This window comes from Pygocentrus nattereri, chromosome 7 (assembly GCF_015220715.1).
Source record: "Pygocentrus nattereri isolate fPygNat1 chromosome 7, fPygNat1.pri, whole genome shotgun sequence".
NCBI classification, from domain to species: Eukaryota; Metazoa; Chordata; class Actinopteri; order Characiformes; family Serrasalmidae; genus Pygocentrus; species Pygocentrus nattereri.
Window position 1 is genome coordinate 11,972,501 of NC_051217.1, and position 15,151 is coordinate 11,987,651.

At 39.3% G+C, this 15,151-nt stretch overlaps 1 protein-coding gene across 1 annotated transcript in view; it reads left to right on the top strand.

Annotated features, from left to right (window-relative positions):
• Positions 1-15,151, top strand: part of mc1r (melanocortin 1 receptor) — a 16,087-nt gene extending 936 nt beyond the window's left edge. The window contains 5 exon segments of the mRNA XM_037540196.1: positions 1-60; positions 8,818-8,907; positions 12,936-13,044; positions 13,355-13,465; positions 13,822-15,151. The exon segment at positions 1-60 is cut by the window's left edge and continues 936 nt beyond it. Of these exon segments, the coding sequence (XP_037396093.1) occupies positions 1-60; positions 8,818-8,907; positions 12,936-13,044; positions 13,355-13,465; positions 13,822-14,897 (1,446 nt within the window). The 3' untranslated portion in view covers positions 14,898-15,151.

Consider the following 15,151-nt stretch of genomic DNA (forward strand, 5'->3'; position numbering starts at 1 on the left):
AAAACGCTTAAGGAGCTCGTCCTCTGCTCCTGGTGCTTCGTTATGTGAACTGTCTTTAAAGTAAGACACAGTAAAACACAATTAAAATGAAAGACTTAGACATTAGAGAGTGCTGGGCTGTTTGCACACGTCGCGCACTCACTTTACGCATTCATTTTGCGCATTCACTTTGCGCATGATGGTTTATTAAAGCCTTTAAATGCTAACTCTGTCCACCTCTTTAAGTATATTTTGACGTCTAAATTTAGTCAGAGTCCTTCCTACATAACACCAGCCGGAACTCCCCCTCAAGGACTGGAGAAAAGTGCCCATAATGTAGCACTGAGAGGCCTGCTAGACTGCTGTGGACCTTGGATCTTCAAATGGATACTGCACAATGCTGAATGGAGTATTCACATTCATACAGCTTTTGGCCTTCCTTTGTATTTTCTATTCTGTTTTAGGACCATAGAATCATAAGAAATTTGTCTGTTTGAGAAAGAAACATTATTATCATCATCATCATTTCTGTCATCATCGCCATGACATCTCAATGATTTGGGTGATTTTTGCAAATTATTTATTTGTGAATTTGTGCCTACAACTTAAAATGACACCATATCTAATGGTTTACGTAACTGTAAATTCTGTGTAAATGCTCAGTCAAGCCAATATCTGCCATGGTACTTGTCATTTTACATTTTGATAACTGCACTGGTCATTCACGCACTAAAAAATGATGCATTGAAATTACTTACTTTTAGCAATAATTGTGATGCAATTATAATATTTATAAAAATATATTATCCATTTGGAAGTGATGTGCACATTTAGAAGTCAATTCAATGCACGTTTTTTCAGTGTAAAGTCATGTTTTTGTACCAGGAAAAAAAAAAGATCTGTAAGATTTGTAAATCTAAGAAGATGTTCTGCAGATCTTTGTAAGGTAAAGATTACAACCACAGGTCTTAAAGAATGGTTCACCCAAACAAAGACATTGAATCAAGACATTTTTGGAGGTGTAGATTGCTTCCTTACTTTTGCTAATGTAACAATGTATTAATAAGGTAAACTAATAATAGTGTCTGTCACCCAAAAGGACTTGTATTACTTATTAGCCACATTAGAGTTGCACCTGCACTATAACACTAAAGAAGATACCGGATTTGTCTTGGTGAAATAGTGTGCTAATCAAATTCCTCAATTAACCATTCATTTAAGTTCTTCTTAAGATGTTTCTCAAGGAAACACATGTTACCTTCAGAGCTAATGCACCAAAATCATCATAGCTGCTGTTATTTCACAAATATCAAACTGGCAAAGACTACACTCTCAGTGAATAATAGTTCTCCTCATATCCATGGCTGTTTTAAACAGCTGAGGCATGCAGTCATGTGGTAAGGAAACAGTTTTTCCCTGGACACTTGAAATCTATATTTGGTATCAAATTAGCCGTGTTACTTTGGCATTTGTCTTGAATGTACATTTTATGTTCTGCCTTCAATTAAGGCGTGTGCTAATCCATTTGACACTGTCCTAAATATGAATTGTCCTCTGTTAGGCTGATTGTACCCCATCACAAGATGATGCTGTGGCCTACATTATTTACTCAATAAATGAATATCCATCCTATACTGTGTGAAGTGAGGAATAATCTCAAGGCTATGGCTGAGTGTGTACATCTGCTTTAGAAAAACAGAACCACCTGAGTTAGTTTTAAAGCACAGTAGAACTGGGCCTCATATAACAAGAACAATCAATGTGTGTAAGTTGACCATATACCTCATTTTAGAAAAGGCAGTGACTACATCTGCCCATAGTTTATAGTGATTTTAAAGAGTTGTCTTAAGATTTCTTTTCTTTTAAGTGAGAAGGCGAATTCCATGGATTTCATAAAATAAATTTAAAAACCTAAAATGATCAGTATATTAAAATTACAATGTATAGTCATTCTGTGGTTTGATGTAAAATGCTCCATTCTAGACAAACCTTCAGAGTTAGAATTGTTCACAGTCTAAAGAGTTTAATGCATATAAAAGCTACATCACAAAAAGCTGTTGCTTACAAATACGCTGCCTAAAACAAATACTGGCCTAAACATTTTAAATACCTTCATGGTGCATAGTTACATTCAGCGCATTGTAAGGCAAAATAACACCCAAGAAAAGCTAGCACTAATTTACCATCTTCAACATTACATTAAAAAGTCAGAAGACATGTAGGTTCACTGACCATTTTGGATAGTCAATAAAATAACTATATTTGTGTTGTAGACATCACAACCATTGGTTTCCATCACCACCACTGTAAAGAAATCAGCGTTGTTAAGTCTACAGGGAAATATTTCACAACAAATCATGAATGACTTTGTTTACAACTCAACTATTGACTGTTTTCATATATAAACCATTTTATATATAACTTTATCCCACTTAGGAAAGGGATCTGAATGACCTCCCATTATGTAAAAACCAATAAAATAACCCTGCTATAATGGTTGGTTAGTGGAAATTTAAGTTGTTTTTGTGATAAGCACTGGATTGATGTACTAATGTTTCCAGCCTGGTTTTGATATTAGCTATATATGCATATGCCTATTAAGAGCTATGACTGTCTATCATAGCTTGTAATAATTCAGTTCAAATGTGGAATGCCCAAAGCAGTGTAACACCATCATAGATGGAGGCAGGGCAAAGGATTTAATCAAACAAAGGAAGGCTTATTCTTCAAATCAAAAGGTCTTATGAAGCATGATTATCAAAGCAGTTGTGTGCTCAAAGTCCATTTCATTCCTTTACAGTCTCTTTCATCCATTAGTTAGTGGCTCATTGCGACACTCCATGGCTACAGCGTATAAGCTGATAGTTTTGGACAGACACATGACAGGACGTCAGACATTTCCCCACAGTTTTTAGGGGAGGTTAATAACAAATAGATTTTGGATGGCTTAATAGCCTTTAAATGCACTTTATAATGTACAAGAAAATATTTAGATCTTTTTATAACAGTAAACAGTAAAAAATATTGTTGGAAAATGATAGAAATATATTTATCTTAAGCATTACACAGTGAATTCATTTGTGGGGTAAATGTTGTCATTCAGGCCCTTCTTTAGCACACCCTCTGGCTGTGCAGAGTGGAGAAAGTCCTCTGGGCTGCCGGGTATTTTGGGAAGATTCTGTAGCCAGAATGTCACTCGATAAATAAGCGCTTTAATTTTAACAACTAAGGTTTTGTTTTGAGTGTCACACAGAAGCTCCTTGCACATTACTGTAGCTCAGAGCCAGGAAAAATGCTCCAACCGCATTATTTGAATTTCATGTGATCTCTTTGAGATCTGTGTGGAAAAAAAAGAGGGTATCACTGATACATAGAACTTGTAAGGACAAAATTAGAGAATAAAATATCTGTCCTCCATGTCCTACTTAGTTACCATATAGCTTTGTCTATTGAACTCAACTGTAAGTAGAGAGGCCAGACAGTCATATGACCCCACTGCCTGTGGAATGCTGTGATGATTGTAGCTTTAATTAACTCCAGGATGCACATTAAATCCATTACTATGTATGCACTGCACCCAGAAGCTGGCTAAAATTAGACTGAGGTGGATTTGTTTTGCTGCATGGGTTGTAGAAGCATTTTTAGGGTCACCCCAAAACATGCTTAGTCAACTTACTGTACAGAGAGTATAATCTCAATTTCTGTTCTTCCTTTAAAGATATAATATTATATATAGGCCATATGCATCTACATCAAGAAACAAAGTCAGATTTGCAGATTGAGAACAAGATGTGCTTTATAATCCACATTTTGACCCTAATCTTGTATTTGCGCTCTTGTGCTTTTTGGCTTTTTTGGACTATTATCGGACAAATAATAAACACTTTGGTTCTTGCAATGTATTTTTCAGTGTCTTCAAATATCTTTTAGCAGTTAATGAACTCAGACTAAACTCAGTTTAACACAAAGCTACCTCTGGCATTTATGCAGTTTATTTTTCAGTAACTTCAATAAACATCAGTTGTTAGTCCTGTACAAAAACCTAATTTAATATAATCAGACTGCTTATGGTGATCCTGGGTTGAGTGGACAATTTAATAAGCTCCACTTTAAGCTTTTCAACACCTATTGTCTTCTCCTGTTTACTTTGGAGGGCTGACGTTTGTTTTTCTATTGCATTAACTTGCCACTTGAGACAGTTGCATACTGTAACTGTGATGATATAGCCCATGTGTCCTAATGTCATTACCAAAACCTACAAAATCAATTAGTGCATACACAAATCTTTTACGTTATAGAAATGTTTCAAAGAAAAGCAATGAATGTATGGGTGATTCCACGTTTGGGGTGCCACAGGTCTCCTATGTGTTCAACCCTTTTTCCAAAAACAGTTGGGTCACTGTGCAAAATGTAAATAAAAACAGAATGCAATGAGCACTAATCACTTAAAATCTATGTGTAATTGACAAAAGTACAAAGTCAACATTTCAAATGTTGAAACAGAAATTTTATTTAAATGTTTTTGAAAAATATATGCCCATTTTGTATATGGTGCCAGCAATACATTTAAAAAAAGTTAAGAGGGGCAACAAAAGGCTGATAAAGTTGTATAACGCTTAAAAAACACCAAGTGGAACATCTCACAACTAATTTGATTAATTAGCAACAGATCAGTGACATGATTGGCTATAAAAGAACATCACATCGAGACTCACACTTTCGGAAGTAATGATGATGTTCACAGAGGGTTCACCTCTCTGTGAAAGGACTGTGTGGGCAAATAATGCAGCAATTCAGGAATAACGTTTCTCAATGTAAAATAGCAAAAAAAGTTGGAGATTTCTTCACGATGCATAATATTATTAAAAGATTCAGAGAATCCGGAGAAATCTCTGTAAATAAGGGAAAAGGCTGAAAATATTGGTTGACAGCGATATTTGGGCCCTCAGGCAGCACTGCATTAAAAACAAACACAATTTTGTGGTGGAAATCACTGCATGGGCTCAGGAGCACATCCTGTCTGTGGTACCATGCAAAGAAGAAACCATATATATACAGGATACAGAAACACTGCCACCTATACAGGTTTTGGAGTAACATATGCTGCCACCCAGATTATGTCTTTTTCAGGGAAGGCCTTGCTTATTTCAGCAAGACAATGTCAAACCACATTCTGCACATATTACAACAGCATGGCTACTTAGTTACAGAGGCTCATGCTAAACTCACCTGCCTGCAGTCCAGACCTGTCCCCAACTGAAAACATTTGCCACATTATGAAACAAAACGTATGACATAGGAGACCCTGAACTGTTGAGCAGCTGAAATCCTATATCAAGAAAGAATGGGAAAAATATTCACTTTCAAAACTACAGTAACTGGTCTCCTCAGTTCAGAAACGTATCTTTGTCCCAACGTCTTTTGAAATGTGTTGCTAGCATTAATATCTATTTTCAAAAAGCAATAAAGAATTCTCAGTTTAAACATTTGATATGTTTGCTTTTTACTATTTTCAGTTAAATATAGAGTTTAAATGATTTTCACGTCATTGAATTCTGTTTTTACTTACATCTCTTTTTTCTAGAAAAGGGGTTGTACTAAAATGTGTGTGAAGTAAAAGACATAGATATAAGACCTGTTTACTTTGAATATAAGTAAATAATTTGTGTGCACAAAAATAACGTAAACATTAATAAAACCTATGCTAGTCCCAGCTATAGTGCTAACAGAACATAACTACACTTAAAATATAATAAATAAAGAACTTAAAAATTAAATCATGCATTAATGTGTAAATTCATTTATCATTGTATGCTTGAACCTCCTTTCATTTTTGTGAATGATTCATTATAGGTTTTTAAAAATGTACATTTTAATTACGTCCCTGAACGTTCACCCACCCTGAACACATTCACCTCACAGTGAAATGTCCTTAATAACCTAGCATTGATGCTAATTAGCCTCATTTTGTGTATTTTTTCAATGCAAAAAAAACAAAAAACACTCAACTAAGCTGTTGTTAGACAATAAAACTTTTAAAAATAAGATATTGTTTTTGAGATGGATGAACACATTGCTGAATGTGTAACTGTGTATTTTTTAAGATTCCACAGTGAAAACCCCTGTGTATGTGGGGTTCTAGCGCGATTTGGCCACTAGAGGGTACTGTAGTTCACATTATTAAATTAAATAATAAGGAACTGAGGGCAGAACTCTGTAACTGTACAGCAATCATGCAATATAATTTCATGTCTTGTCGAACACATTTCATTAAAACATCCAATTGCATACAGTGCATTGATATGCAGTGTATGTGAGGCTTTTTTCCAAAGATGACCGTTGGGCCTGCGCAGATCAACACATGCCAAAAGTTCTATTTAGCAACAATGTGGCAATGTAATGATGAAGGAGGAGGTGATTTCCATTCTGTTCCATTCTGAGCACTTTTTTTCATGACTTCTACACGTCTGCCTCTGTTGGTGTTGGTCATTTGCTTTTGACTTTAGCTTTGCCGCAGGCACTGGGCAGCGACAGGCCTTCATTGAACAGAAGTCTGCAGGTGCTGGCCTGACCACCTCTCTGCAGGTTTCAGAATCATTAATCATTACGTTTTCATGCTTGACTGCAAGCCATTACAAATTACAATGGCGGTAATTACTGTAATATCTCTTGCTTGTTTGTGATATATCTTCTTATTTTAAGTGTTATGAAGGAATACAGTGGTGCTACTACACAAAGTAATAGTATGCCTTTTGTGCAGAAATAAGTTTAAGAAGGACTGGTTTTGAATATATTATGAAGTCAAGATTCAGTATTTAATAACATACTAATTCAGTTGTCATGACAGTAAACAACAACATGACAAGGACAGTCTCACTGATATAAAGCACTGCTCTTATGAATATTCAGAGCTATTTGACTGACAATGGCACCAAATTGTGGGGAGTTACAAGCCAGTTCCACAAGGAGCTTCCTTAAAAACACAAGGACAACAGATACAACAGCAATACGATCATCAAACAGCTTTACTCTATTATTTAGACACAATTAAGAATAACAAGAGCATTAGAGGGGGTTTGATCTGAAGGTTGCAGTCCTTAGTCTTTGCATGTGTAATGCAAAAGAATGGTTTCTAAAGGAAAATTAGATCTTGCTTTGTGAACATACCTTCTTAACATACACAGAGTGCATTTGGTTCAATTACTCTCTAAATGACTGGGTCCTCACCCTAATTTTTCTGGTGACTGGTGTCCTTGGGTGGCACCATCTGTGTCTGTTGAGCCTTTGAAAGGTCCGTTCAATTAAGCACTCAACTGCATCTGTCCTCCAGGCCAGAGATCAATACATCATCCTCCAGGCAGGAGTGTACTTATGAGTGTGCAAAACCAGTGCTTTCCTTAAGGAAAAGTTCAATAGATAGGAGTGTAACGATGCACACATTTTCCGATTTTATATAATTTCCAGATGATTTTGAAGTCAAGATTTAATTTTTCATATGTCAAAAACTGTGATTGCAAAGAGCTTGAATTATATACAACAAACAGTGGTTAATCATAATTATTTTGGTTTATTTCAGAACAAAAATATTGTAAGGTAGCATGTCATTGTACAAAACAAACTGTAAACAATACAAAAATAGATAGGAAGCACCAGAAGCCTAGTTTTGATCAGTGCATGTGAGAATCTTGAAAGGGATGGGAGGGGTGTAGCAGTGATAGTTTTAAACTCAACTGTTTTGAATGTTCATTGTCTCTATTTTTTGATACTGTATTGCAATAATTACATCCTTACAACCATTTAGTTGTCTGTTTTTTTCTTCTCTTTATCTATCCCTATCTTTCTTCTAGCATTTAAAGAATCTGATACCAGATCCCACTCAAACCCCAGTAAGCTCTTTGCTGTGGGTGGGGTCACAGTGAGTCAGGGATTTTTCTCTTTTGTTGTCCCCCTACCGCCATACTGCCTCTGCAGTGTGTGTTACAGAACTTGTACCTACTGTCCTGAGTCACACTTACCTCCATTCAGAGAGCTGCTGTGAGATCAGACAACAATATGACTAAAAGGGCTGTGACTGGAAGAGTAAGAAATGCTGAAATAAGGGCTTGTTCACTCAGCACTAAGTAGAGAGAGGAGGATGTTGAGGCAGAGAAAATGTGGGTTTACAAGCACATCCCAATGGAGACGGCACTGAATAATGTAAAAGAGTATATTTTAAAGAAGTTGCTAAGAGCCAAGTCTTTATAAAGGACTAATTTATCCATTGTTTTGCAACTTCATTAAACACTGCTGCAAAATGTAACCTCTGTATGTTCTACATGCTGCTCACCAGCAAAGACAGACGTGCTCTATTACACAATTCAGGTAAAAATGAAATGAAAATAGTACCTGGTGACAGAGCTTTGATCACCATAGTGACAGGCAACCCTTTCTGATAGAACAATGAAAAACTAACTTGCTATATTTCCAGGGACAAGAGCCATTTAGGAGAATGAAATGCACGTTTATCTTCAAATATGAGCCACTTGGAGTCTGATTCTAATCCTAGACACCACTTATCTGTATGCTACTGAGAGATTGCTCATAACGCAGTGGTGCTGATGTTGCTGCTCTGTCTGGTACCACAGGACACAGACGGCCGTTTTCTCCGCTCTCTCGGATTGGCAGGTATCGGGTGACGTCACCGCCTCTCTCTCTCTCTCTCTCTCTCTCTCTCTCTCTCTCTCTCTCTCTCTCTCTGGCAGACGGTGCGGTAAAGTCTCTCGGTGTGCGGTATAAAAGCCACGTCTGGACCGGCCGAGCCTTCTGCCGGCGATTTGGAGGAGGACACACACTTGACCTTTCACGGACACTCGCTGGACGAAGCAGGACAGGATGCGCGAGATTGTTCACATTCAAGCTGGCCAGTGTGGCAATCAGATTGGAGCCAAGGTAATGTTGCCCTTACACTTGATTTACTTTAAATTCCCGCATAGTTCTGCTGAAATGACTCGTGGAAAACTCTGCAGGGGAAATGCACCCACAATGCCTCGATATGATCTCGATATTAGTTTATAATGAAGACTAATTGGAATTTCTGAGAAAAGACCCCACTTTTGTAATGGACCCAACGTAGGAATCTTACTATTTGATTTAGTCTCACCAGCGTGCTGAAGTGGCAGGAGCAGACGTGAAAGACGTGGCAACGCCCATCCCCGTCCACTCACACTGAATGCAAGAATTAGCATTTTCTTTTCCGTGACTGAAACCAGCAAAGTTCGTCCAAGAGCAACAGCTGGAGGAAGCGGTAATGCAAAATGAATTATTCCCGAGAGAGCAACATTGAGCTGAGCGTGAAGCTGCAGAGTCACTCCGCTCTGCCGTCTTTTCTCCTCCACCCGTACTCCGACAAACTAGGCGGTGTTGCGTCTCTTGTCTGCGTCTGGATTGGATAATAGTTCTCACTCACAAACAGTCCGCCTATCGGAGTCTGATCTAATAGCCAATCCGAGCGTAGGGAGGTGTGACTTTCCGCAATATGGGTGGGAAAAAATAACGAGTGCTGTGAGGAGGCTGCTGAAGTGGCTGAAACAAAGACAGTTTCATTCCTTGCTGCGCAACCAGATGTCGTCGAAGATTGCTAATCTTACACCTCCTCTCTTCAGTCATTTATCAAGCAGGTCGCCATTTTAGCCTAAACGAATCACGTACAACGAATATTGCAATAAAATGAACCAGAACAATGGGCTGTGTGAAAAGTTGGAGTCGTTTGGTTGGGCTAATAGAGAGCATGTTCATGTAGAACCAGGGTCTTTTTAGGCCTTCCTTTCAATCAAGGTAAACAAGCTGAGAGGGCATTGATAACCTCTGATTTGTTACAGTGTGTAGAGTTTTTTCCCCTGGGTTTCATATTTGTGTATCAGCTCATTCCAGATCAGCAATGAATAATGAGCTCTGGTTAGAGGCCTGTATGAGGCCCCAGCTGCTTTGTCACAGCTCTCAAATACTGTAGCAGATGCTGTGCTGGCTACATACTCTGTCATTGTCTTCCTGTTGAGTCATATTATGCAGAAATCATTCAAAATTAGTGGGTTGCTGATATATGAACTTGGTGTATTATGAATTCCCATTTTATCTGCACTGCACAGTAAACTGCAAAGTCATTCTCCTCTGCAGGTACCTGTTTACCAATACCGTATAATTTGAGATGTCTTTAAGCTTCAGGGTATTTCTTATTGTCCCAGATTAAAGAGGAAAATACTAAAGAGTACATTTGATGACTTTTTTTACTGAGCACATTATCCAAAATTATTATCCAGCAGTTCATTCTGAGTGCAGAACGTAACAATGCAGTAGATCATCAGTGTTCTGCACCCTAAATCACCATAACTTCCATTACATCACCCTCACCACAGTGCTCTGTCATGTAATTCAAAACAGAGACAGAGGGGAATATCTTGTATCATAGGCATATGTCAGCACCTTCTGCTGGAGAGACTGGGGGTGGGGGTGGGAGGTGGATGGGGCGGTGGGCTGGGGTTTGTGAGGAGGGGGGCTGACATAATGCAGTGATCTCATGCTGTCTGTAGGAGGACGGAGGAAGATCAGTTAACTGTATGCACATCTACCCCATCATAAATTTACCATTATTAGAAGCACAGTAGTTTTCTCACACCTATATGGTCTGATTTGTATTTGAGTATTGGTCGCCATAAGCTGGGTTTGCTAGTGTTTTTAGACAGAAAATGCAGTAAGAATCCTGGCTGTTTTTGCCATTGACATAATTGTATCCCCATTGTCCTGGTTTGTAACAGATATTTCAGAAATGGCAAAAGGAAAAGCCATTGATAACTTTGATTCTGATGAACTTTGAATAGATTTTGTTCTATTCCAAGTAATTTTGGACCATTTTGGTGTCCATCTTGAAGTGTTCTACAAAACAAACTAGTGTTTTTAAACGAATCCCCCCACCAAAAAAAAGTTCTTACATCACAGCAATGGAATTACTTTTTTCTTTACCCATGTTATTAATGGTAACTGCTCTTGTGCTCTCTCTCTCTCTTAATCTCTCTCTCTCTCTCTCTCTCTCTCTCTCTAACAAATTAGTACATGCCGCTTTTAAGAAACAAAGCCCAGTGATTTTGGGCTCCCTACTTACTCATTTAGATGGCAGATGACATCTATGTTGAACAGATAATGAGAGAAAGAGGCTGGGAATAAGAGAAGAAATGTCTGGAGCAGTGGGTGGAGCAGAGATGTTAGACCTTTATGCTGGCCACAGTTCTGCAGAGGATAGATTCTCTTGATGCCTGTGTGCAGCATGTAAAAAGTCTTACATACTCCAGAAAGGCCTTTATTGTTTGAAGTATTGTCATACTGTAAAACGCCTGGCTGTACTTGTTTTCCTTTAAGCAGAAAATGAACACTGCATAGAAAAGGGTTCTTTTTATTAATAGTGCCGATAAGCATATTTTTTTAAACAAACTGATTAGAAGCATGCATATTAGTTTCAATAACTGTTTTTTTTGTAATGAAGGGATTTTGCCTGTCTTTGAAGCAAGATTTCTTTTTTCCTTTGCAGCCTGACAAGTGATAAGTGATCTGTCCTTTTTTTCTCTCTCTTTCCAGTCTCTCTTTCTGTCACATATAAACACACACACAAAGAGAGAATGCGAAAAGGGGGGGCAGCATTACCATAGTGTGTCCTCATTGTCCTTGGCACGCTTTGGCTGGCAGATCATGTCCTGAACAAATGTGTGTGTGTGTGTTTTTAACTAAATCTCAGCTGTAAGGTCTTCTATCGGAGGATTCTCACAGTGAGATGAGCCTGTTGATCAGGATCATTGTGCTGTTTTCCAGTCATGGTCTGTAGCTTTCACCCAAAAGGGACAGTAACATCAGATTGACTATCAGGTTTGAGACGAATTACTATAACCCAAATAGCATATCCCAATATCCAGGTCAGAGCCCAAATCCAAGCTCCAGTCTGGGAAACAGGTCATTTACTGCCCCACTCATTAGTTTACCCACTAGTGTAAACCTTAAGTCTGCTTCTGTGCAGCAGTCAGTCTTAACTCTTGAGTTTAGTCACATGAGCCCACATAGCCGTAATGTGGAAGTACATTGTCTATCTCTTATATCAGCTGCCAAGTCATGCCCTTGTGATTATATGCTTTTCTAAAAGAGGCTGACAGCACTTTGCCCACTCACAGGGGAGTTAAAACAGGTTTACACAGTAATTCTAAATATATACACATCTATCTAACAAACCTTTTCCGCTATTTTGTTTATTTTGGTACTTTTTTGCTCCATTCCTCATGAAATATCTAAAAGCAACAATATATATATGTATATATATAGTACATATACATTATTCGCCTCTTTTATAGAAGTATCTAAGTTGTGACACTGTAGTTAATCAGCGGCACAATGGCAGAGACATCAAATCTTTCCATCTTGTTGCCTTATTACTTATTTGATGAGCTGCCTTGCTCAATTTCTCACTCTTTCATTTTGCCTGAAGCTTGCTTTTCCCTTCTGCAGCTTTTTTTTCCTCCTGTTCTCTCTCTCTCTCTCTCTCTCTCTCTACTATTGTATTTCTTACTCTGCTCTCTCTGCTGGGCCAGTGCCATACCCTACTCTGTTGTCCCCTGAGGACTGCTGTGTCTCTCTCAGCAGCAGTCTCACAGCCTCTCCTGTCTCATCTGTTGCCTGAAGATCAATCAGTTTCTAGCTCAAACTGCTGCAGCAGGAATGTTTAATTAGCCGAGAGGAGTGGAGACAATACTGTAGCCTGTATGTACTGTATATACTTACAATGCTATTACTAATATACTAATATATATAACATGCCTAGCTGTGATGGGAGCCTTTTCTTTTATTATCTGTGCCCGAGAATTGTTTCTTTAATATCATTAGCATTCATCCTATGCATGTTGTATTAGCTCTACTGATGTGTTGTGTACTGTGTTCTTGTGCAGTTCTGGGAGGTGATCAGTGATGAGCATGGCATCGACCCAACTGGAAACTACGTGGGTGACTCAGACCTGCAGCTGGAGAGGATCAGTGTCTATTACAATGAGGCTTCCTGTGAGTCAGAATGAGCCCTTGATTACACAGTGAAAACAGGCAAAGATCCATTTAATTAGAACAGACAGTTTTTCTTGTTAATGACCTGGGGACTATGTGAATTAACTGTTCAGACATTTCAGGACCACTGTGTGATTTCTTTGCAGTAAATGTGGTAATCCTTTGGAACGAAGCTAAAGGAAGGATCTGTAAATATGTTAGTCATTTAGAGTCATAGAGAGTAATATTACATCAGACAATGCTGTACTGCTAACTTGTTAAAGGACCAAATGTGTATTTTGCTAAATGCTATGTATTTGATCCTTTCCAGCTTCCAAGTATGTTCCCAGAGCCATCCTAGTGGATCTGGAGCCAGGCACCATGGATAGTGTTCGATCTGGGGCATTTGGTCATCTCTTCAGACCTGATAACTTCATTTTTGGTCAGTATAGGATGTAGACCTCCATTCCAGCCTACTCAAGTAAACACATCTAGAAGGCTTATCTGAGATTTAATGCCCTCTAGTGGTTCAGACACAGACATAAATAACCTCATTTGGTCTACTAAATGAAAGTTAAACTTTTAGCAAACTCCTATAAAGAATAACTACATGTCTTCCATGTAATTACTGAATAAAAATCCTTAGAATGTAATAAAAAAGTTTAAGAGGTTAATGTGAAAAAATAGTTAAATAATAGTTAATTATGAAAATAAACTAGTTTTATAGTTTGTAGTAGTGTAATCTGACAAGATACCACTAGACAAGTTAAAACTGTTTCTCTGCTGGTTTGTCTTTAGGTCAGAGTGGAGCAGGTAACAACTGGGCTAAAGGCCATTATACCGAGGGAGCCGAGCTAGTAGACTCAGTGTTGGATGTGGTGAGGAAAGAGTGTGAGAACTGTGACTGCCTGCAGGGCTTCCAGCTCACCCACTCTCTGGGAGGAGGCACAGGGTCTGGCATGGGCACCCTGCTCATCAGCAAAGTGAGGGAGGAGTACCCTGATCGAATCATGAACACCTTCAGTGTGGTGCCTTCCCCTAAAGTATCGGACACAGTGGTAGAGCCCTACAATGCCACTCTGTCCATCCATCAGCTTGTGGAGAACACTGATGAAACCTACTGCATCGACAATGAAGCTCTCTACGATATCTGCTTCCGCACCCTCAAACTGGCCACGCCCACCTATGGTGACCTCAACCACCTTGTTTCGGCCACAATGAGTGGGGTCACAACCTCCCTGCGATTCCCAGGGCAGCTGAACGCTGACCTCCGAAAGCTAGCAGTCAATATGGTCCCCTTCCCTCGTCTGCACTTCTTCATGCCTGGTTTTGCTCCTCTAACAGCACGAGGCAGTCAGCAGTACCGCGCCCTCACAGTACCCGAGCTCACCCAGCAGATGTTCGATGCCAAGAACATGATGGCTGCCTGCGACCCACGCCATGGCCGCTACCTCACTGTGGCAACAGTGTTCCGAGGCCGCATGTCCATGAAGGAAGTGGATGAGCAGATGCTGGCCATCCAGAGCAAGAACAGCAGCTACTTTGTTGAATGGATCCCCAACAATGTGAAGGTGGCTGTGTGCGACATACCTCCAAGGGGGCTCAAGATGTCCTCCACTTTCATTGGCAACAGCACGGCCATACAGGAACTCTTCAAGCGCATCTCCGAGCAGTTCACTGCCATGTTCAGGCGTAAGGCTTTCCTGCACTGGTACACTGGCGAAGGCATGGACGAGATGGAGTTCACAGAGGCTGAGAGCAACATGAACGACCTGGTGTCTGAGTACCAGCAGTACCAGGATGCCACAGCTGAAGAAGAGGGAGAGATGTATGAGGATGATGATGAGGAGTCTGAAGCCCAGGTCCAAAAGTGAAGAAACAATCCAGAAGTAGCAAAATCCACCCCCATATACACCAACTGCTCTACAGCCCGAACAAGTGTGCTGCTGGCTAAAGTATCTCAATCTAATCTCTCACTGGTAGTTTAACCTTCATATTAACCATTAGTGCCAGTTCAAAAAACAGTAGTTCCCTTTACTGTGCAATAACAGCTTCTTTATTACACTGTATTTGTTGTTGACAAAACTGTCCACTGACCAAACTTAAATAAAGAAATGTTTCAAGTGAA